Genomic DNA, 21,516 nt, shown 5'->3' with positions numbered 1-21,516 from the left:
GTGTCAACACGTGCCAATGGTATCTAGGTCATGCTTTCAGGAACTAGAATTTGCTTAAAATTTTGTTGATGTTCTTCTCCAGTTTGATAAACAAACACTAGAAATCCCTCGAGGAGTCTATCTAAACAAGAAAGAATTCAACAAAACAATATCTTGGGCATCTGAAAAATTATTGGCCATTGTGGTCATTCACTTAATTAAGTAAGGCTATTTTCATCAAAGATAAAGAGAAAATTAAATATATGAAGTTAATCTTGTAAGAAAGGGCGCTACGCTATAACCTCTTCTAACGTGTCTCCTTTTTTTTTCCTTTTTTAATAGTTTTGTTATTTTTATTATCTTATAACTATAGCCTCTTTTTATTTTATTTTTATTTTTATTTTTCATTGTTTTATTATTTTATAAGAAACATTTATAAAAGAAATACTCTTTACTTGGGTTATTTCACATTTTATACATTTTCAACTATTCGAGATTTTTAAAATTAAGTATATGACAAAGAGAATTTATCAAAATAAATTTAAAATATCATTATTATTATTAGAGTTTTCTTCTAACTATCTGGAGTCGGCTACACACATTTTTATCCGCCATTCTACTTTACCAAAGTCACATCTTCTATGAATTTATAAGTTGTATCTTTTCTCACCATTTTCAATCATGTCTTTTTGGTATTATCAAAATGAATTTAAAAAATGAACTGTTTAATATTTTGCTTATATTTAATTTCAAAAAACCCATCCTACTACACATATCGAAGTTAGAATAGTGGAAAGAGATGAAATATTAAATAATTAATAAATTAAATTATTCAAAAAGTTTGTTTTTATTCTTTAGAGTCAATTACATGCATGACCGTGTGTTCTTTTATTTTTTATTTTTGGGCAATTCAATGGGGAAGATATGCCCCTACCCGTTTTTTCAAGTAGATTAGGAGTTCGCAATTTTTAAGGTGTTAGTGGTGTGGTGTTATTGGTGGGAATGGAAACTACAATGCAGTGACTAAGATGCGGGGTGGTACCACCGTGCCCCCCTTTCCCATTACCGTGTGATTTTTGTTATTATAAAAAGTACATTCTTGCTTAATTTCTTTGTTTTTCTTTTTGTTCCAAAATTATATTTTTTTAGAATTTTAAAGTCAACAAATTATTTGGAATTTTTGAATATTCAAATATCAGAAAATTCATTTATTTGTAATTTTGGATTTTCAAAATCTAGAAAAATTGAAAATCAAAATAAAATTAATTTTTTAATTTTGGAAAAAAAAAACAATTGCTCGTCGCCGATATGGCTCAAGGCTAGGGGAATTTTTTAATTTCAAAAATCTGAAAAGTTTATATTCTCAGATTTAAAAATATGAAAATGCTTGTGGTAAAAGTTGTAAACAAATCACTCAATTTCAAAAAGGGTAAATTTCATATTGAAGATCCGAATTATGGGTTGTTTGGTTATTTTTAAAACAACTATAAATAAAATAAATACAAATATAATATAAAAAATATTTAGTTAAATTTCAAATAACCTAATTTTAAAATGGATAAAATATCTATAAGGCCTCAGGTCTATAAAAACCAAATAAAGTATTAAATTAAGCCTTTGTCTGGAAAGCACTTTCGGCCACATAAATCTCCATGATGGTTCTAAAATCAATTTTCAATACCAACAATAAAATTTGAAACTAAAAAAAAGCCTACAGATCTTGTAGATTTTTGAACACTTATTTTTAGGGTGAAATAAGTAGTCTAGATAATTTGTTAAAATATATATTGTTTTTTTTGGAGTTTGAAATCCTAATTTTTTTCACAAACATAATGTTCAAGTCGATGTAAAAGTTTTCCAATGATTGAAATATATTTTTTGATTAGTCATTAGGTGAGACTTTACTTATTTTGATAGGGTTGCACTATCAAACTATTTTTTAAAAAAAATGGATGAGGTTTCTATAAGCGCTAAGCATTATGAAAACAAAATAATGCCTCCCATCAAATATTCTTTTGGAAAGCATTTTTAGCAAAATAAATTTCCATGATGGCTCTAAAATCAATTTTCAATATCAACAATAAAATATGAAACTAAAAAAATAGTTCAGATCTTACAAATTTGTGAACACTTATTTTTTGGGTAAAATAGATGGTCTAAATAATTTGCTTAAATATACACCATTTTTAGAACTAGAAATCTTAATTTATTTTCACAATCATAATGCTCAAGTCGAGGTGATCAATATAAAGGGCTTCTAATGCTTGAATTGTGATTTTGGAAGAGTTACTAGGTGAAGCTTTACTTACTTTGATAAGGCTACAACCCTTTCAGGTTTCTTAAAAAATAGGAACATTATTTGATAGGTAAAGCCTCACCTCATAACTCATCGAAAACTGCAATTTAAGCATTGAAAAACCTATGCATTGATTATCTCGATTTGAACTTTATGGTTGTGCAATAAATTAAGATTTTAAGTTCTAAAAATAATATATAATGACTGTACATTTCGCCCTAAAAACAAGTGCTCATAAATCCACAAGATCTATACTATTTTTTGAGTTTCAAATTTTACTGTTGGTATTGGAAATTTATTTGGAGCCATCATAGAGATTTTGCGGCCGAAAGTGTTTTCGAGACATGGATTTGAGGTTAGACTTTATTTTGTTTTCATGAAGCCTAGGGCCTTATATAATTTCATCCAAAAAAAACATATGCGTAATTTTGGCATTCTCTAATATAAAAATTAGAAGAACCAAAGGATCAATAAGGACAAAGAGGAGGGCAGATAAATAGGAGGAGAAAAAGGGAAAATCGCAGTTTGATGAGGATGAACAAAGGGATCGTAAGGGTCTCGAATATGCCTAATTTTAATATATTATTTAGTATTATTTTTCTTCTTTATAGGGAGTGAATAGAGTCAGAAAGAGGCTCTAATATGCTTAATTTTAATATATTATTTCGTTTTATTTTTACTTCTTTGGTTTGGGAAAAATGCAGGTGCCTATGCTCTCTCTCTCGCTACCTGCCATGGCAGATTCACAGGAAGAAGAACCAGATGCCCTTTTAAACCCTAAATCACGAGTGTCTCCCCTTTCCGACGCTTGCTTCTCTTCGATCTGTAAGCTCTATCTAACTCTTTCTCTGCCTCTCTCTTCAAATCTACTCTCCTTTTTTTAGTTTTTTTGGGTTTTGTGACGAATTTGGGGATGGAGTTAGGGTTTTCTCAATCTTCTTTTTTGGGGGTTTTGACTGGTTTATGGAGGTTGTGGTTTCGGGTTTTTGATTGATCTTGTGGTCATGGATGCGTTTCTGAGTTCATTGTGATTTTGTTGTGTTTGGTTTGTGTCTGGTTTGGAATGATGGATTTGGTTAGGGTTTTGGACGGGGAGTGTTTTTTTTAGCATGTTAAATGTTGGGTTTTGTTTAGTGCATCATGTTGTTTTCATGACTGTTTGGGCATTCATGTTTTTGAAGTATTTCAAGGGCATTTATTTCTGGCTTAAAGTCTCTGGTTTTGGTAAATCTTTAATTGTGAGGTTGGGCTTGTTAGATTTGGGTCATGTGTAGTGAAATTGATTTCGAGTTAACCTATTTTGATTTCATTTTGTTGAATATTTACTCTCCCTCTTTGATATGCGTAGCTTCTCTTTTGAACATAGTGGTAGTGTTTGGAGTCTGAACTGTGAACTTTGCTCTATTTTTCACCTTGAGCTGAGTACAATATTACGTATTCGCTGGTAAAGAGTTCCCAAATGCCTGAAAAGATGTGAAATAACCCTACGAGTTTTATTTGCAAAAGTTTTTTTTTTCTTTTTCTTTTTTTAGGAAGAGGATTTGCTCTATCTTTTTCAAACTTATATATAGGAAAAAAGGAACTTTTTATAGTTCTTCTTTTGTTGATTTTCTTGGGGTATTTGGGTTCATTTTGATCTACTGTGATCGGGTTTGTGACATATCGTATATGATTTATCTGAAAGTATAGTTTTTCCATGTATTTGTTACCATCTTCATTGTTTTTCCTTTGTGAAAAGACACTATCAATCCACTTTGAATCAGTAATTTTCAGGTCATGCGAGTTCTTCTCTCTAGTCTCTGATTGACTAGAGATTGGGAAATGGGGGATACAGTGGATGTCATTTTAGATTACTTGAGACGGCATCGTTTTACCAGAGCTGAGGCAGCTCTTCGTGGAGAGCTTAGTAACCGTCAGGACTCAAATGGATCCCATCACCATCCTCCTGTCGAAGATCCAATAGATATTATTGGGAATGAAAAGGAATACGGAAAAATAAATATTTCAACAGAACCCAGCAATTATAATATAGCCCAATTGCCCAAAGTTGAGGCACCACGTTCAGATGCAAAGCCCCCAAAACCCCAAATCACAGGCACTTGGAGTGGAGAGACTTCTGGAGAACTTATTGTGAAGGAGGTTGAGTATGGGAGTGTTCGAAATGCGTCAGAAACCAATCGTAAATCTACTTCCATTGCAGAAGAAGTACACTCTAGTTCTGAAAAATTGAAAGCCCAAGAGCTGGTCGGGACAAGCGAAAGCAAGTTCACTTTTAAGCAAGGTTCAGAGAACACTCAAAACCCGACTTTAGCAAGCCCCTCTGAGGACCTGTATCCTTGGAACTTCAATGGTGGGCCTGTTGGCAGAGATAGTTTTCTGCACGATCCTGATAGGGATAGTTTATTAGAGCTTCAAGCATCTGGGCTATCTAAGTATCTGCCTGCTCGGGCCTCATCTAGGAAGAAACCAGCAAAAGATACCAATAATTTGGGAGAAAACCATAAATGGGTCCAAAACACGAGGGAGATCGATCAGCAGCCAGAAAATGAACCAAAAAATATCGAGTTTGAGCAAGCTTTTAGCCAAATGAGTGTGTCAGGGAAGAGATCTTCTTGGTCTGGTGGGCCAAGCTCGATTGTTGATCCGAAGTTTGAAGCAATTTGGACGATCCAAAATAATGAAGTTGATCGATCTTTGAAGTCTTCAGTGAAGGTTTCTAGGGAGGTTTCATCTTCTGAGGGGAGTAAGCTTGTGGGTCCTTACTCCACAGAGTGCTTGCCTGAATATTCATGGCCAAAAGGGGATAAGCTTTGCCAGTCTTCTTCTTCTGATGCTTGGAAAGATTGTTCCATCAAGACCGTCTTCCCATTTCCAGTTGGGGATTCACTCTCCGATTATAAAGGTTTTCATAGTTTATCTGCAGACCAAGGGGACAGTAGAATGGAGGGGAAATGGAAAGTTGAAGAGAGTGATCTTTCTTCTGAAAGAGAGCTTCAATTTGAAGGGGTCAACCGAGCTTCCTTAAAGGGGAAATCTCAAGGAAGCAGTGACCAGAAGAACATTGTGAGCTTGGATATGCCTCTAAACTCAGAGTATCACCGGGAAGAGCTCCCAAGGCTGCCTCCTGTTAGACTCAAGTCTGAGGAAAAACCTGTTAACATCCATTGGGATGAGAAGGCAGATCGAAGAGGGTCCGGAATCAAGCCCTCTGATGCTGACAGTGCTTTCTTAATAGGATCATTTCTCGATGTTCCAGTTGGGCAAGAGATCAACTCCTCAGGTTACTTTAATTAGTCTCTTTAATATAAAATGCTTTCTTTGATCTGTTGGGTAATGCTTGATGAGTAATCATCTTTTATAGAATTTTCTGTTTCTGAATTAATTTGAAACTGAGTGGGCATGTTCTGGCATATGATACCATAAGAACTTGAAAAAGAAAGAAAAGAAAAAGCAACAGGCAGATTATTTGTCTATGTCTATTCTCACTTTATGAGAGACCTTGAATTCTTACGATGACATCAATTCATGTGCTGCGGAAATTTATTTGTAGTGTTCCTATTTTTTTTGTTGAATTATCGTAAATGCAAACATTTGTCAACATCAGTTTGATTTTTGCAAGTGTTACTTCATATTTTCTGTGTTTGATCCTGTATTGTTGGGATATGCAAATTTCATGTGAACTGTTTGGTTTCAGTTTTGATCCCACACTGTCCAACAACAGAAATTGCTAGAAGCATGTATTGCATACATGTATTAGTAGCATCATTGCCGCTAACAGGTATTGGCACCTAATACATATTTTATGTTAATAATTATCTCAAAACTTTATCTCAGGATATTATGATGCAGAGTGGAGCAACGAAATGATTTCAAATATAAAAAACTCATGGTTTTTTGACCGGTTACATATCATTTGATATCATTTCGAAGTCTATGCATAGCCGAAGAATAAGGGCTTCCCATTACATGATGCGAACTGGTTTGGTGAATAAAGTTTATTCTTTGTATGTGAGTTGCACTCGTTTCAAGATTTTCAAATGCATAACCATGATCTTGGTTTTAGATGGTTATACCTTGTGATGCTTAACTCCTCAAAGTGGTAGTCACTATTTCTTGAATTATTGTTTGCATGGATTGAATATAGAAAATTTCCATATTTCTTATTGATTTTTCATTTTCTGTTTTCTGGAGTATGTATTTACCCTCAAACTATCCAAAGTTTCCTATTATCGTTTGAAGTTTGAACAAGGCTGGCAGAGGTGCGATAAGTCCTAAACATGGAATATGTTGAGCTGGGATGGAGATTTTCTAAATATTAAAAATTTAATCAAATTGCAAAAATCCAAAAAAAAAAAATAGAATGAAAAATTTAAAAGGGGAAAACATTGTTATTTCTTGTAAGATAGCATGTTCACCTTGTATGGTTGAAAGAAGAAAAAAATCATGTCAACTTTCATTTCACGACTATAGGTGTATAGTGATATGATATGATAGAAGCACTCAGTTCTCAAGCTCTTAGTTGTATTTCTAAATCTCATATTAGTCTAAATGTTCAAGCTTACGTCAATTGCTGGTACATCTTGGCCCTACACTTGAGGGTCTTAAAAATTGACACCTAAGAGTTAGGACTTCAAATTATGACCGTTTTTTGATCCTTCTCATGATGATCAGAGCTATCGTCTCTTATAATAACGTTCAATTGCATGCAAGGCTTCAAAAAGCGCTAGGTGTCCGGCTTGGAGCCCAACGCCTAGTCTAGTGCCCAAAACCTCAGGCGCATTGTAGTACAAATTCTTTGGATATATAAATGTATGTGCTGTCCAAACGCACTTATATGAATATATTTGTGTCAATTTGAAAAGTCAAACCATATATTGCATGTTGAGAATAAACTTGTTCAAAATTTCAAAATTTAAAACATACAAAATTTTAATTTTTTTTAAAGTCTAATAGGCTATGTATTAGTAATAGTTTGATAGTCTCCAACTCTCCATATTCCATAATGACATGGACTCCAAGTTTCCAACTCTTCACCAAACTTTCCAAATTATAAAACCAAACAACAAAATAGTCCAAAAAGGTAAAAAGTGTAACATCCAAATGTCTAAAGTCCAAACCAAGATGGTGCAATAAAGATATGACAAAAGAAGAAGAGAGAGGACATCGTCGTTTCTCCAATCATCATCAATAAGAATTAGAAGCAACATCGTTATTGCATCTACTTCAACATCATCATCAGAATCGTCACCCACTTCAACATATTGCTTTTCTTCTGCAGTTTCTTCTAAATCTGCCTCCTCTTCTATCTCCCTCTCCCTCTGTGAGTGTGAAGTACGAGCAACAATTGTTGCTCAAGTAGCCCTCCTAGGTTCAGAAGCGCGACTTGAAGCCTCCTTGACCATTTCCCAAGTCAGACCCTCCCCGGGGAGGACCTCGGTACCAAGGACCCCAACTATCCAATCAGAAGCATTTTCCATGTCTTTCGAAATGATGGGATCCTTCTTTTGCTGGTCATACTTCTCCTTGAGCCTCTGATTTTCTCTAACAAAAACCAAGTCATTGAGCTTCCTTTGCTCAACCCAATTTCTTCTCTTTGTATGCTCATATAAGGAAAAAATGCATGCGTATTAAATTGCTAGTGTACTACTATTATTACTAATTAAGCTATCTGTTAGTAATCTATTATATCATATATTAATATCTAATTATCAATTATCTTTTATGAATCTATATTAGAAAAATGAACTTGTAAACAAAAAAAGAATATAAAATACCATCTCAAACAAACTCCAATTGCTCTCACAACCAGAAGAAGTAGTTTTCAAACTCAAGATCCGAATAACCATCTTCTGGAGGTGTGGAGCGCGACTCCCATGTTGTCTCTACCATTGGGCTGCAACATATGGGAAACCTTTATAATTAATTTAGGTATTTAACATTATCATATAGAATTTTAGGAACTTGAAAGAAAATTTTCAAACAAAAATACAAAATATATTATTATTACTTGGTTCGTCTTTGCTTCTCTGTCTTACTGCCATATCTTTGCCGAATGACATCAAAGCACACTTGTATGAAATGAGCTCTTCAGTTGATATCTTACCTTGGATATTTGGATCGAGAATTAATCTCTCAAGGCACTTATTAAAACCATCCATAATTGTTTCTTTTGCCTCAATATCTGCATCAACATAAAAGAACTTGGGGTTCAAGTAGTACTCCGCTGCATGCAATGGTGTATGGAGCTGCCTATCCCACTTCATATCTATAATCTCCCAAATTTGGCCGTACTTGCCTCATCATTGCGAAAGTTCTCTTCAATCTCCTTCTTAACTCCTTCAACTGCATCATAAATAAAGCCCATAGAGGGCTTATCAGTATCAACCATGTACAAGACCTTCACCAAATGTAGAAATACTAGTATCGCATGCTTTACCCCATGCCAAAAATATTTGGAAAGAATAATATCCCGTGCCTTCATACCCTTGGCATCTCTAGACCACCTACACCTACTCCAATCCTCTAAAGCAAACATAGTCCTCAATGGGATCCTCATTTTATACATGCTCTATAGACTAAGGTAGACAGTGGCAAATCTAGTGACTTCGGGCCTTACTAGGTCCCTCTTCTTAGTAAACTTGCGCATCATTCTAGGGATAATAATGTGATTGTATATAAAGACTGCAACCTCCTTAGCTTTAGGTAGCACTCCTTTAATAACAGACATCTCACCAATGGCCCCAATCATAAGGTCAAAGCAATGTGCAGTGCAAGAAGTCCAAAATATGCAAGGCCTCTTCTGGCGAAGTAAATGACCTGCAACTATATTGGGAGAAGCAATATTTGTGACCACTTGAATTACATGCTCCTCCCCAACATCCTCAATGCCCTTATCAATGAAACAAAGTACATAATGAACATCATAAATATCATCAAAAGCATCAATGGATCGCAAAAAATATGTACTTAAAGGACAATTTACTAACAAATTCATGGTACTCCTTCTATCACTCCATAGATTGGTCATTAAAGAAACCCCAAATTTAGCCCACCCATCCTTATGGGTCTTGAGATATTCCTTTGTATGCTCAACTTCTTTCTTCAATAATGGCTCGTCAAGCTTATATGGAGTTGGGTCTTTCAACCCTGGCCCAAATTGCCCAATTGCTTCCAACATTGTATGGAAGCTATTCAAGGGAGTAGTATTAAAAGAAATGCCCGCATTGTAAAACCACCAAGCAATATACTGAACCACGTGTCCTGTCTTCCTTCCTAAATCTATTTTCAATTGTGATTTGCTATTTCCCCTTACCCTTCCATTTCTCAATTATTGTTTCGGGGTTAGGTGTAAAAAAACTATCAATAGGCCCTTTCATATGAGGAATCATAGACCCAAAACTCCTCTTACTCATAGAGCTCTAAGTAGCAACCATACCTACCTCGTCTTCCCCTTCGTCATCGTTATCAATGTCAACATCATCATAAAAAATATGGACCCGTGCCCTCAATTCTGCTATATCCTTTTTTTTTGTTATTTTTTTTTTTTTTTTTCAGCTCCAATGTACTCAGAAATTTCGTTTTTTACAAGTTCTAGGACCTTCTTACACGGGGCGACATCACCTCTAATATATGCAATGTGTTTCTCGAATCTATTACATCCACAAAAATCGCACATAATTTTATTTTTGTCATTCTTATTCGGGTTAACACAATACTTTCATCCCTGATCCCCACTCGTCGTAGACCCCGCAGAAGATATCTCAAATCCAAAAAATGAGACTCAAATAAAGATTACAAACTGACCTTTTTTGCCCAATCTTTTCTCTTCGATGTTTGTGACCTCAATCAAGCTACAAATCACCTCAAAAGTCTTCTAATACCTCCAATAGCACCCTAAAAATAATTCCAATGAGAAAAGAAAAGTTTAGGAAGCTCTTCAAACTACAAAAAATATTTTTGATTATCAAAAATAGGTATAGCTAAGAGATTGAAGGCTTATGGAAGTGTTCTTTTAATTTTGGGGGTTGGAAATAACCCCCATAACCTATTTAATCTCTTTGGGGCTTAAAATTACCCCCTTTTCCCTTTTGGACATCTTTAAAAATTGAAAAAGGACCCACTCCTTGGGTGCCCGCCTAGGTACAACCGCCCAGAATGGGCCGCCCAGGCCTAGGCGTGCGGCCAGATGTGTCTTGGGCATCTAGGCACTGTGCGGATTGTTTTTCGAAACGTTGATTTCATGGCTGCTTTATCTCCCTGTCATACATTTCTCTTGTTTAGGTATAGCAGTAAGCCAGTAATAGAAATGTAGGAAAATGTGTATGTTGCATTTTAGCTATAAGATGTGATTTGAGGACTTGGCCTTCAGAAATTTTACCATAGAAAATTTCCTTTTTCCTTAAAAATATTGTTTTGGTCCTCCTCAATAATAGACCGCCTGAAGAACAGGCAGATGGAACTTAAGCACAATTTAATGTGTACCCCTTTCTTTTGAATTTTAATGACTCTTTTCTCTATAAGTGAATTTTAATGAGATTTTTTCGTAACAAAAAGAAAAGTCTTGTACCTGGGATTAACTTTTAGAAGAGCTTCAACCTGGTGCACTGCCTTCAAAATAACAAAGGATATTTATTGTGTAGAACAAGTGGAAGATACATGTATTTTAGGCTCTCTTTTTGATGGGCGAGTCTTTTTATGGATTTTTGTTCACAGATTACTGTTGCCTGCACAGCTCTTTTTTAATCGAAGACTCTTTTTTTGTATTTTTTTTAACTTTTTGTCCTTCATTATTTCATATGTTTTATTTAATAAACATGTGTTCTTTACCTTAGTTTAAATTATTGTTTCTGTTCTTGTACTGATATTTTAGTACCATTCCAATATAAAGCCCTTTTAATAATGGAAATTGGCTAAAACAGGTGGAAGGAGAACAGTTGGGAGTAGTTGGCTCTCCGTAAGCCAGGGAATTGCCGAGGATACATCTGATTTAGTTTCTGGCTTTGCTACCGTTGGGGATTTGAATGAGTCAGTTGACTATCCAAACGAGTACTGGGACTCTGATGAATATGAAGATGATGATGATGTTGGGTACATGAGGCAGCCCATTGAAGATGAGACTTGGTTTCTGGCTCATGAGATTGACTACCCTAGTGATAATGAGAAGGGAACAGGTCATGGTAGTGTTCCGGACCAGCAGGAGCGAGGTCGAACTAAGGACGAGGAGGATGAACAGTCTTTTGCAGAGGAGGACTCCTACTTCTCTGGGGAGCAATATTTTCAGTCTAAAAACATTAAGCAAGTTACTGCTTCAGAGGATCCTATAGGATTGTCAATGACTGAAATGTATGGGAGATCTGATGAAAATGATTTAATAGCGCAATACGATGGGCAATTGATGGATGAAGAAGAACTAAACTTGATGATGCGCACTGAACCTGTTTGGCAGGGATTTGTTTCTCAGACGAATGAGCTCAATATGATAGGTAATGGGGGGGATCCTAGTGAATGTGAAAGGCCTCGACAAGAAGACCTGTGCATCGATGATGACCAGCATGGTTCAGTAACTTCGGTTAGATCCATTGGAGTGGGAATCAACAGTGATGCAGCTGATTTTGGCAGTGAAATGCGAGAAAGTTTGGTTGGGGAAAGTAGTGAAGGAGATGTGGAATACTTTCGTGATCATGATGTCAGTATATGTGGGTCTAAACATGCCCAGCATGAAAACCTTAGGAGTTCTAGTGATAGATTAAACCGGGAAAAAACAAAGACATCTAGAGGGGATTCTAATAAATTTGTTGTTGTTGAAAATGATGTTAGTGGATTTGGGGCCACTTACAATGATGGCTTTTCGTTCCCATCTCCGTTAAGACCTGAAGATGTGCTTAAGGGGGAGTCTGGAAATTCCTTTTGGTCAAGCAAAGTGAACAATGCTAATGCTGCTGTTCCAGATGATTATGAGAACCATTTGATTGGTCCCAATGACGTGCTTTCTTCCTGGAAACGAAAGAGTAATGAGTCCTCGCCCATCAAGAGCTCTAGAGATGAAAACATAGCTAGTGCGAGAAGATCAAGTACTTCAACGGCATCAATGCGATCGAACTCTGCCTATGCTGAAAGAGAACTCACAAAGGATGGTCGACAAGAGAAAGTAAGTGATCATACAGAAGAAGAGGCTGGGGCAATTGTGGATGATGAGGAAGCTGCGGCAGTACAAGAGCAAGTGAGACAGATACGAGCTCAAGAGGAGGAATTCGAAACATTTAATCTCAAGATTGTTCATAGGAAGAACAGGTAATTTGATCTCATGCATTGGTTCTGTCATTCTAGGAACTTACCATTCCCAATTGACACATATATACATGTGGTCCTGTGAGCATTTTGTTTATTATGAAGTTAACTGTTGTATTAAGTAAAGGGGAAGAATACAGTAGTCCTTCGAGAGAGCCCACATGCCGGGCCTCTCGGCAGAAAATAGCCTTCCGTGGTTCTGTGAGCGTTTACAAAGAAACAGGGTTGGTGAATGATTGGTTTTCGTCTCAAGAAAAAGGAGAATTAATGAACTTAGCAATATGATAGCAATAACAAAAGTAATGTTATAAGTAAAATGATATTATCATTTTACTTAATGCTCTATCAAAAAGAAATCTAAGGTATATGAACTGTCTTTTTTTTTTGGGGATATACTTTCATTTTTAGTTTATATTTTTTTCTTTTATAATCATTCCTAGGGTAAATGCTTTCTACAATATGTTTTAGTTTTTTTTTTTTTTTCTCATGGTCATGCTTCTGATTTTTTTAAGAATTTGCGTTTTTCATTGTTACAGAACGGGCTTTGAGGAGGATAAAAATTTTCATGTTGTTCTGAACTCTGTTATTGCTGGGCGCTATCATGTTACTGAGTATTTGGGATCAGCTGCATTCAGCAAAGCCATTCAAGCACATGACCTGCACACAGGCATGGATGTGTGTGTGAAGATCATTAAAAACAACAAAGATTTCTTTGATCAAAGTCTTGACGAGATAAAGCTTCTTAAGTTTGTAAACAAGAATGATCCTGCCGACAAGTATCACATTCTACGGTTGTATGATTATTTTTACTATCGTGTAAGTTGAACTTCTTTCAACTCTTTCTTAAAGATATTATCCGCTTTATGAATCTATGAATTAGGTATATTTTTTCCTCTTCTATCTATGAACTATGCCACGATGTGGTTATATGTTGTAGAGTTCAAATTAATTGTTGCTTTTATTTACTGCAACCTGAGACAGTGCTTATTATATTTTTCTGTGTACTGCATGTCAAGACAATGCTTATTGTTCTTATGTCGTTAATTCTCTTGAGACTAAGACCATAATTATTTGTAACTGGTTTCAACTGGTAATGTTTGAACCACGAGAATCTCTTCTTCAAGTATTAGACTTCATCAGTTAGAGTTCCTGGGTTTGAGATGGTAGTGATTGGGGGTTGTTAAGCCCTACCTGGTGCTATTACAGAGGGACGTGTGGCAGCAGGTGTGGAAATATAAGGTCAGGCGGTTATATTGGAGGTGAAAGCATGGCAAAATAGCTAGGTTCACTGAAATGACATCAGTTATTCTGAAATGCATTTTCTGCATTTTAATTTTTCTTTAAAGAAAATAAGATCACTATCACTGCTTGCTAAAAGAAAGAGAGAAAGAAAGTTTGTGACCAGCTCCAGAATCTGACATGCATGTCTTTGGCTTGCTTGTTGTCATACCCTTTATTCCATGAGTAATAATGCTGTTAGTCTGAGGGAAAGTGTTGGGAGATATATTATTAATCTTGGGTTTGCTTGGCAGATCAGCATTTTAAATTAGAATGGTTGTTTTGTGTTCTAGGTCAGGTTTACTTGTTTCTCTTACGGTTTGGACAGAATATTAGTTGAATCATGTTTATGTGCTAGTCTTAATTCATTTAAAGAACAGCAGATTACCCTTTATCTTACCATCCATGGTATTGCGGCATTGATTATTCTGTTCTCTAGATAATTGATTTCCATTTTCTCTTGTGCAGGAACATTTGTTGATTGTATGTGAACTTCTGAAGGCAAATTTGTATGAATTTCACAAATTCAATAGAGAATCCGGGGGAGAGGTTTACTTTACCATGCCAAGGTTACAGGTCTGTTCAAATATGTGCTAATTCGAAATTGAAAACTCTATCAGAAAAAGAGAGTTTATTTTACTATGTTATCTCTTTGAAGTGCTAGTATATGACTATATCATGGATATTCTCTTGTGCAGTCAATTACCATTCAGTGCTTGGAAGCTCTGCAATTCTTGCATGGTCTTGGCCTTATCCACTGCGACTTGAAGCCAGAGAACATTTTGGTTAAGAGTTATAGTAGATGTGAAGTGAAGGTCATTGACCTTGGGAGCAGTTGCTTTGAGACAGATCATTTGTGCTCATATGTGCAGTCCCGATCTTATCGTGCACCAGAGGTTATTTTGGGCCTTCCATATGACAAGAAAATAGACATTTGGTCACTTGGGTGCATCCTGGCAGAGCTTTGCTCGGGAAATGTAAGCTATTAATACAACTGTTTTTTTAAATTTTTTTCAATTTATGATGTGGACACATATATGATATTTTTAGAGAGAGCATGATCCCATAGACTATGCTCCATTGGATAAGAAATGTCCGTTGAAATGATGGATGCTGTGCGCCCCAGTAGTTTTAAAGTGTGGCATGTCCAACTCGGACTCGTCTGAGGTACTCTGGCTTGGCAAGATGCCAAACACAGGGGCCCCCAAACTTGGGGGTATATATAATTAATTTATTATTGATTATAGTTGATTTATAAATGACTTTAACCTTGACGAAACCAATTATGTTTGACTTATTTTGGTTCAGTATATTTTATTATGGTTTTATATTTTCATATTTTTTTGGGAGAATAATATTCTACCAGTTGTTTTTTATTTTTAATTTTTATTTTTTAAATTTTTTTCTCATCCTTATATACTTTTTCTGTTGCTGATATTTTTTTTGTTTTTTGTAATCTTTATGGATTTTTGGGAATTTGCCCAATGTTCTTGGGTTTTTTGGCTCTTTCGGTGGCTCAGCCCGAACTTGGGCAAGTTGACTCGGACTCAAGTAACTCAAACTAGGCTAGGGACCTTGTTTTGCGCCCTAGCAGAATTTAAAAACACTTTCTACCATTTGGTCCATGAAATGATAGTATACGTTCTCAATTTATACGTGAGGCTTTATCATGTAGTGAGGAGTTTTATTCATTTGTTCATTTATTTATTTTTGTGAACTCAATTTTTCTCATGTTAATTTTACATCTTTTCACTATGCAGTTCTATTTGTGCAATACTTAGCACTTCTTGATATAGTACTATTAATGCAATATTCAGTACTTCTTGATGTTGTCATTTCGTAGCAGTCGGCCTTTTATTATAGTTACATATAGGATTCAACTGCTGAGCAGGTAGGTATGTTATCTAAGCTAACATTTAAGCTAAAACATGCTTTGGAAAAGTTAATTTTCTTGTAATTCTCAGAAAAATGTTAAGTCCTTATACTTTAAGGGGATTGTATACTATGAGACCATTTATTTTTGGTAGGAGGAGGTCACAATCATTTTTAGCCCATTGGGTGTGAAATCCAATAGCTGAAAGTGTCACAAAATTCGACAAATTTTCTTTTGAACTTTGTGCCTAAACAATGACAAATCCTCAACCACCTGATTTCAAGTCTAGCGGTCAATGATGATTGTGACCTCCTTGTATCAAAAGAAAATGGTCTCATTGTATGCATTTCCTACTTTAACACTGTTTAGGTCGTCCCTCTTTTAAAGAATATCAAGATGGTTACAATCCTCTGTTATGTTTGCGGGTTAACAGTAACCTTACCCTCCTTGCAGAGTGTACCATTTTGAAGTTTCAGGAATGTCTTTTAAGATATATAAGGGTTCTTATCAACCAAAAACAAAACAAAAAAAAAAAAAGAAAAAAAGAAATTTTCGTGGGTTTGCTGATTATGGTTCCAAACAAGCAATTACTTTTTCTAGATTGACCCCAGTCCACGTTCATCTTGGGTTAACTAAAGAATGAGGATAATTTCTATGGGTTCTTAGGAACATTGTATTATTATGTTACCACCTCAAAACCCCTTTTACAGTGTGCAAAATCACCTCCAAATAACATTTTATTTGGAGCTCTAAATAAAATCAAACCCTTAGATCTACCATCTACTTTCTGATCAAGATGGACGCCTCAAATCTGGTTTCTGGATGGCGATATTCTGGAGCACTTATGGAGCTCCAAGCCAAGTTTTTATGAAGATATCTTTTTTGTAGTGGCTTCTCCAAATAAGATTTGATTTGGAGCTCCAGAAAAGCTTCAAATTACTTTGAGTATCTGCCCATTGAATTGGGCGGCTCAGATTCAATTTGGCTGTAGCAATAGATTTGAATCAATTTTTTGGATCTCCAAATGATTCCTTTTTAGGAGATTGGCTTGAGAGACAGCGAGTCTGATATGAACTTTTTTTTGTGGTTTTTGAAAATAATAATATAATGTTCTTGACATTTGGAAATTTTCCCTTAAAGGCCTACCACCTAATTGACCTTTGATATGCTGCATGATATCTTGTTCTATTGTGCAGAAGTCATAAGTTATGGTTATCTTAAATGAATTGGGTCATATTCTCAAAACATGTGGAAAGCTTTAAGAAGCATGCAAAACAAGTGCTATTTGCTGTAGTTTTCATGTTTGTCGTCTGATATCTTAATTGTTGTGGTTTACCAACAAGTGGGAACAAAAGCTTGTTGCTTTCAAATGGATGATCAAATTCTGCACTGTAAAAGTACATTGCTGCAGTGAAGGTCAAAATTTCCATATCTGAATTCATTTGGACTGTAGTTTAGCAATTACTTTCTCCAAGCTGGATGCAACACTTGTGCATTTCAGTGGTGAGGTTGTATTTGGTTAGGTGAGAATGAGTGTTCATCTTTCATTTCATGGCAATGGTAAAGTTTCAAAAGAGTCCAGTTAGTTTTAGTTGTAACTGAGGGTGATTAGTAATTATTATGAAAACTGATAAAGGTGGTGAGAGAAACTTGGTGAAGAATGCTTTGATTAGTTTGTAAAGGTTCCTGCTTAGTTTTAACTAAGCTGCTCAACTGAAAGCTGATAGATGTGGTGTGGAATTATTGCGATGAAAGTAGTGACTAGGAGGGCGATTCTTTTTGGCTGGCCTCGTTCAGTGTCTATGTGAATATCTTCGTTGCTTTGATGCTCATCTAAAATCACAGATAGTGATTGAGTAGGATATGCTTTTCTCAGAATTACCTTTTACTGCAGAGATCCAGTCCAGGCTTGTTTCTACACAACTTGAAACATTGAATTGCTGATGATTTGAAATTAATACTTTGTTCTTAAGTGCATGTCAAGTTATTGTTTTCATCTATTTTGTGTACTTCCAATATCTATTTTCATGCTAGTGAAGGTTCAAGGTAATCTCATTCTAATCTTTATGCAGGTTCTCTTCCAGAATGATTCCCCTGCTACGTTACTAGCTCGTGTGATCGGTATCATTGGCCCCATTGAACCAACAATGCTGGCAAAGGGACGGGATACATACAAATATTTCACAAAAAATCATATGCTTTATGAGCGCAATCAGGTATTTTACATTTTTTTCATGTGGTAGTTTGACTGTGCGGCTTTTGTTGTGGCCTTGGCGTCATTGGGGTGTAGCATCTATTTTTCCATGGTTTGGTTATGGAAACAGTTCATATAAGGTGTCAATCTTATACTATTGAAGTAAGGTCCACATCAAAAATCTTCTAGAAGAGAGTGTTTCAATGTTGGAAAACCCTCCGACTGATCATCTCGACCTCTACATATATAGATATGAAGAAAAAAAATTGAAGTCCGAAAAATAGTGCTTCTTGTAACCAGTCATCGGGAACATCTATTTTCGAGATTTTCAAGTGTTCATATATATGCTTGATTTGTACCTTTTTTTGGAAATTTAGATCTCATGACTGGGGATGAAAATAGTTTCAACCCTTTGCAAGGTTTCCAATACTAGAACTTCATCCCTAGGAAAAATGTAGAGGTGCGCCTTACTTCTACAGTATGAGGGCACCTTATGCAAAACCCACCCTTTTGTTATTAGTGGGAAAGCTTATATTTCTTCTGTAGGAGGACTAATTTAGCATTATCCTATACCATTTTCCTAGCATGTTGACCAGAATTTGTGGAGACCTCCAGTAAGCCAGTCAAGAGATTGACAGAAACACCTTTGCCACAACTTTATCGGTTATTCTATGGTGAAAATCTTGATAGATAGCACTACTAGTTCACCTTTTTGGGACTGCTCTGTCCATTTACTATTTATTATTAACCTCTCCTCAAGTCTTCACCAACGAAATGAATGGATGGTCAAAATGGGTTAGGACACTGTTTCAGTCATTCTATGGGAGGAACAAAAGTTTTTCCTTTATTACATGCCTGTGTTGTTATCCTGTTTCTAACTGTTCCTCCTCTGACTCTTTGATCCCTCCCTCTCTCTCTCTCTCTCACACACACACACACGGGCGTGCACAATATGTGTGTGTACAACCTTGATCAACCATTAATGAGTAATCCCAGTGTGGGTAGATTTGGTCAGGGGTATGCAGAAATAGTACTTCAAGATCCATTAGGTATCCAATGTTTTTTTTCCTTTTTGGCATACTAACATGCACTGTCAACTGTTTGAACTGAATAGTGCATCTGCTGATTCCAATTAATTGTTAGAGAGAGCGAGTTAGGGAGAGAGGGCTTTCAAATTGAATTATGCACCTGCTGATTACTAATGAGAGAGAGAGAGAGGACTTTCAAATTTAGCTGTGCTCCTGCTGATTCCTTTTAATTGCTAAGTGGCTCTTCGTTGTTTCCCAGGACACAAACAGGTTGGAATACTTGATACCAAAAAAGACTTCCTTGCGCCACCGATTACCAATGGGAGATCAGGGTTTCATCGATTTTGTAGCCCATCTGCTTGAAGTAAATCCCAAGAAGAGGCCGTCAGCTTTGGAAGCCTTAAAACACCCATGGCTTTCTTACCCATATGAACCCATTTCCTCTTGATTTTTGGCTCATAACTGAATGGTGATTCTAAAGGTTCAAGAGCTCTCTGTGTGGTCTAGTGCAGGCTGAAGAATTTGCTTTTGTATCAGCAAGAACGAAACCAGAGCTCTTTGGGTTTCATTTTTCCACCTGGGTTTCACAGCATTGGGCTGGAAGTGTACAGTGAAAGGTGAACCAGCGCCGGGTCTTGTGTTGATCAATCGTAAAGGTGTGATTCTTAGGAAACATCATGTTGTATCCTTTAACAATGTAACGTTAGAATGTAATTTTGCACACGCCCAAGTGGTTCTCAGATTCTTGCTTTGAAGAACTTGCATTGTGTATATGATGTGTTCTATTATTTTCTTTTTGATCTTTAAGCTTTGGCATCTTTCTTTAAGCTTGGGTTGGATGCTTGGATTGATCTCAGTTGGATGAGATCATTTGTGGGTGAGATGCTTGCCATGTCAATGATGGTTAGATTAGGCCTAATTTTTCGGCATATTGGCTGTAGAATTCTTATGATTCTACATTTTTTTCTCTTGGCTTTTGGATCATTTGGTGGCTTCAGGATTCTGGTTTTTGTATGATAATGGAGTGTGGCAATATGTTTTGAAGGATAGGTGCTTTTGTGTCCAAGTTGTGAATGCATGGATCATCTGTTCAATCTGTGGCTTTTATCTGCTCAAAATATGGGAATCCTACGCAGGTTGATGGCACAAAATGTTACTGAATAGATGATATTACAAGTAAATTTCTGATGTTGAATAGAACCCGCAGAACCCTAAATTTTGTAGCGTTTGAGGTTCAATAATACGAATAAAGAGCTAAAATTTAATCGAGTGTGAGGTTCATTAATATAAAGAGACAACAAGGGGGTGGGGGGATGATTGGTATGAGGTTAAATATTTAGTAGAGAGAGAGAGAGAGAAAGAGAGAGAAGGGTATTGAGCATGGGGTTCTAGTATAATGAGGGGAAATGGTAGAGCGCTAAGGGTTCCATTCCTGCGTGTTCGCATGTCGAGATGTGAAGAGGGATATTACGGCAGTCAAATATTGAAGTACGATGCGTACATGACTGTAAATACCATGATCACCATCCAAGTGATGTAACAAACGGCGATGCGATAAACCCAAAGGTTTTTAATGGGACTATGTATCCCATTCAAATGCAGCATCCATCTTTTTTGAGATTAAAAATCCATCCCTTATGTATTTTAATTTATTCTTATGTCCCTATTTTTAAAATTTTTTCCCCCCAGAATGGCATTTGTTTGGAATTTAAAATCTGTTTGGAGCTTCAAAATCAGGACCAAAAGTTTTTGTGAACTAAAACGATTTGGATTTTGAAATTCTAAGGTGGTCTATTTGAATTTCAAAATTCAAAATATATTATTTTTAAATAAGGAAAAAGTACAGCCATTAATTTCAAATAAACCAACTTAGAATTTTCCTTCTAAAGATATTATTTTTTATTTTTTTACACATTAGTGATCTCTGTATTAGGTATTGCATATTCTTTAAAAAATGGAAAAAGTTTATATAGAGCCGAGGCTCTAAACAATCAAATTAGAGCCCACCTCAAAAATTTCATTAGAAGAGTTTGTTTTGATGCCAAATATCTTCAAATTGAGCATCTCGATATCAAGATTTATGGACATAAGAAAAAAATGGATTTCAAGTTTTGGAAATAGTGCATCTTATAACATATTTTTGGAACGTCAATTTTCACGATTTTCAAGTTTTCGTAGACTTACTTGATCTACACTATTTTTGAAATTTTAAAATTTATAATTAAAGATGAAAATATGTTTCAAGGCTATCACAAATATTTTAAATATTGAAACCATATTTCTCGATAATATTTGAACATGCCCTTTATTTTAATTCTTTAGAACCTTGGCTCTAAACAAACTGCACCTTAAAAAATAGGATCAAAATTTATTTTTTAAAAAAAGATGATTAGGAGACCAACATTTGCACGTATGAGTATGAGGACTCATGGAAATTGTTCGGTCCTTCCGCAAAACTTGGGGTGGCAACGGGCAGGGTTCAACTGGACTTGGATCCGGACCCGAATAGAATTCAGGTCCAATTTGGACCCATAACCGGACCCGTCGAGTATTGGGTTTACTCATCGGGTCCTGGGTCTAG

At 35.8% G+C, this 21,516-nt stretch overlaps 1 protein-coding gene across 2 annotated transcripts; it reads left to right on the top strand.

The window, feature by feature from the left end:
* The first annotated feature begins 2,797 nt into the window (after positions 1-2,797).
* LOC105421050 (uncharacterized) lies at positions 2,798-19,733 on the top strand. 2 transcript variants are annotated; one of them, XM_011626961.3, is made up of 8 exons: positions 2,798-3,100; positions 4,039-5,555; positions 11,194-12,565; positions 13,099-13,378; positions 14,309-14,416; positions 14,539-14,817; positions 17,786-17,929; positions 19,195-19,733. In XM_011626961.3, the coding sequence occupies exons 2-8, from the start codon at positions 4,097-4,099 to the stop codon at positions 19,381-19,383; spliced, it is 3,831 nt and encodes a 1,276-aa protein (XP_011625263.1). In that variant the 5' UTR covers positions 2,798-3,100; positions 4,039-4,096; the 3' UTR covers positions 19,384-19,733. The 2 variants fall into 2 exon arrangements, with proteins under 2 accessions (XP_011625263.1, XP_011625262.1); XM_011626960.3 differs by having other exon boundaries at positions 2,827-3,100; positions 4,049-5,555.
* The last annotated feature ends 1,783 nt before the right edge of the window (positions 19,734-21,516 follow it).

Source organism: Amborella trichopoda, chromosome 4, assembly GCF_054954075.1.
Source record: "Amborella trichopoda isolate Santa Cruz 75 chromosome 4, AtrichopodaSantaCruz75HAP2 v2.0, whole genome shotgun sequence".
Taxonomy (NCBI): Eukaryota; Viridiplantae; Streptophyta; class Magnoliopsida; order Amborellales; family Amborellaceae; genus Amborella; species Amborella trichopoda.
This window is presented reverse-complemented; position numbering and strand designations above follow the sequence as displayed.

Bases quoted from the DNA above. Each gene is read 5' to 3' on its own strand.
- LOC105421050 (XM_011626961.3), top strand. From the start codon at position 4,097: ATGGGGGATACAGTGGATGTCATTTTAGATTACTTGAGACGGCATCGT. The intron at 12,566-13,098 runs GTAATTTGATCT...TCATTGTTACAG, and splicing joins ATTGTTCATAGGAAGAACAG to AACGGGCTTTGAGGAGGATA. The intron at 14,818-17,785 runs GTAAGCTATTAA...ATCTTTATGCAG, and splicing joins CAGAGCTTTGCTCGGGAAAT to GTTCTCTTCCAGAATGATTC.